This window comes from Cryptococcus neoformans, chromosome 5 (assembly GCF_000149385.1).
Source record: "Cryptococcus neoformans var. neoformans B-3501A chromosome 5, whole genome shotgun sequence".
In the NCBI taxonomy this organism is placed as follows: domain Eukaryota; kingdom Fungi; phylum Basidiomycota; class Tremellomycetes; order Tremellales; family Cryptococcaceae; genus Cryptococcus; species Cryptococcus deneoformans.
The window spans coordinates 341008-343507 of record NC_009181.1 but is presented as its reverse complement, the minus strand read 5'-3'; the positions used below and the strand labels follow the sequence as shown (position 1 = coordinate 343507).

The following is a 2500-nucleotide window of genomic DNA, read 5'->3' as shown; positions in this document are numbered from 1 at the left end:
GCGACAACTGTCCCTAAGAACACCAAAATCAATTATTACGATGATGTGAGCAGGCTCCTGTTCTCTGCATGACCCATCTAACGTTCGTATAGAACATCCCTCCCCAGTCTCGACTTTTCAAATCCCTCAAACTGTGGTCCTACTACTCTGACCTTGAAGAGTCTATTGGCACCGTCGAATCCACCAAAGCAGTATATGACAAGATCATGGAGCTCAAGATAGCCAACGCCCAAGTCATTGTCAATTACGCCACGTTTTTGGAGGAGAACAAGTACTTTGAGGAAAGTTTCAAGGTGTACGAGCGAGGAATTGAGCTGTTCCACTTCCCCATCGCTTTCGAGATCTGGAATATTTACCTCTCCAAATTTGTTAAGCGATACGGCGGCAAGAAACTCGAACGTGCTCGAGACTTGTTTGAACAAGCCCTCGAAAACTGCCCTGAAAAGTTCTGCAAGCCTCTCTATCTTATGTACGCCAAACTCGAAGAGGAGCATGGTCTTGCCAAGCGAGCAATGGGTATCTACGACCGCGCTGCGTCGACCGTTCAAGACTCTGACAAGTTTGAGATGTACACCATCTACATCGCCAAGGCTACTGCCAACTTTGGCCTTCCTGCCACTCGACCAATTTATGAGCGGGCCCTCGAATCTTTGCCTGACAAGCAGACAGCGGAGATGTGTCGACGATTCGCGAGGATGGAAAGGAAGCTGGGTGAGATTGATAGGGCGAGGGCGATCTACGCGCATGCGAGCCAATTCTGTGACCCCAGAATTGAGCCCGAATTCTGGCAAGAATGGAATGATTTCGAGAGTATGTCTCATTACTTTTTTCTTCAGTGTATTTTTATGATTGACTTTGCAACTCTAGTCGAAACTGGATCTGAAGACACGTTCCGGGAAATGCTCCGTATCAAACGAGCTGTTCAAGCGTCTTTCAACACCGAGACCTCGTTCATTGCTGCCCAGGCTGCTGCCGCGTCCAAGGGTACTGAAAAACCTACTGATACTTCAGCTCAGGAAGCACAAGACGCCGCCGACCCTATGGCTGCGATGGAGCGTGAATTGAGCGCGGCTGGTGCTGATGGCGCAAGAAAGGGTGGAGCACCGGCGTTTGTCGCGAGTACGTTGAATAAGACTAATGCCAACGGAATTGATGAAGGAGGAGAAGAAACAGGAGAAATGGCGAACCCTGATGCGATCGTCATGGATGAGGATGAGTTCTAAGGAAAGATACCTAGAGAAAGGAATAATCGATGCATCTTTACTATCTGTTGATTATCATCCCAATTCACATATGGGTATTGTGATAATAACGGAATCAGAGCTTGACGGGAGATTACTCACACAGCTGAAGTTCGGCTTTGATGGCAACTGGACCTCCATCATGCAAAACTGAACAGAAGTAATGATGCTGGAACATGACCCCTTCGGACCGGCGGTCGGTAATTTTTGCTCCGCCCGATTCCCGACAGATGCGGTAGTACTGGTAATAATTATACTTGCTTGGCGGCTTTTTTGCACTATGATGACATCTTTTGGGGCATGTGGCCAGCAGATGCGAATCAACCCTAACCAGGTTCCTATTGTCTCGAATTCCAGTACCGTGGTACAGCTAATACCCCATTATCGGCTGAAAAAGGAAGCTCGTCAGCACCACCGCGTTCGTAGCTGATAGCTGGTGCGTGCTACAAATGATGACAGTGGTATAAAAGGTTAATGACTGGCACTTACAACAAGTCAGCAGTAGTGACACTTCATCATCAAATGTTCGGTTTCACGTTATCTATACTATAATCTGTACTTGGTATTTCGATCAACACGACCCCCAAGGACAGGACGCCCATCATCCCCCATCATGAGCGCTGCACCACGCACTCTCTTGCTCGTTTGTGACCTCCAAGAGCGCAAGCGTCAGTCATCCGTCTTTAAGAAGTCTGAAGATTTAGGCTGACGTATTCGTTTGGGCTGCTGCAGGGCAAGACATCTGGGAGTTTGACGCTATGAGCTCTATGATCAGCAAGATGGTGAGGGCCGCCAAAGTAAGCCGCAGACTGTGCATCCATAGAAGAGATATTCCTTTGTAAAGCAGGAATGGGACACTGACAAAAAGGCCAAGATCTTAGAAATTGCGACACTCACTACAGAACAAAACTCGAAAGGTAGGTTAGAGAAGGCTGTGTGAGAGTAGGGGCAGACTGTGCTCATTATACAGATGACCCTAAAGCGCTTGGAACAATTGAAGAAGTGGGCCAACACCTGCAACAGCTGGAACATAATAATTTGGGCATATACAAGAAAAACAGGGTGAGCATTTGGGTTATTCAATGTTAGGCATTTCAAGACAGGCGATTGAATTTCCATTAGCTTTCAATGCAGACAAAAGGCACTAGAAGGGGTGTTGACTTCCAGAAATATGATACTTTCATTGTCACCGGTATAGAGGTCTGTATTCCAGTCATAGGCATGAAGAAATCGTCCGCTAAATCCATCATCGACCACCT

At 47.3% G+C, this 2500-nt stretch overlaps 2 protein-coding genes across 2 annotated transcripts in view; both read left to right on the top strand.

The window, feature by feature from the left end:
• The window catches only part of CNBE1250 (hypothetical protein), a gene marked incomplete at both ends in the record, with an annotated part of 3297 nt that extends 2074 nt beyond the window's left edge, over positions 1-1223 (top strand). The window contains 3 exons of the mRNA XM_770316.1: positions 1-45; positions 93-810; positions 868-1223. The exon at positions 1-45 is cut by the window's left edge and continues 34 nt beyond it. Coding sequence (XP_775409.1) covers positions 1-45; positions 93-810; positions 868-1223 — 1119 coding nt within the window. The remainder of the gene's footprint in view (positions 46-92; positions 811-867) is intronic.
• Positions 1224-1854: 631 nt separating this feature from the next.
• The window catches only part of CNBE1240 (hypothetical protein), a gene marked incomplete at both ends in the record, with an annotated part of 975 nt that continues 329 nt past the window's right edge, over positions 1855-2500 (top strand). The window contains 5 exons of the mRNA XM_770315.1: positions 1855-1909; positions 1974-2038; positions 2116-2158; positions 2224-2303; positions 2364-2441. Coding sequence (XP_775408.1) covers positions 1855-1909; positions 1974-2038; positions 2116-2158; positions 2224-2303; positions 2364-2441 — 321 coding nt within the window. The remainder of the gene's footprint in view (positions 1910-1973; positions 2039-2115; positions 2159-2223; positions 2304-2363; positions 2442-2500) is intronic.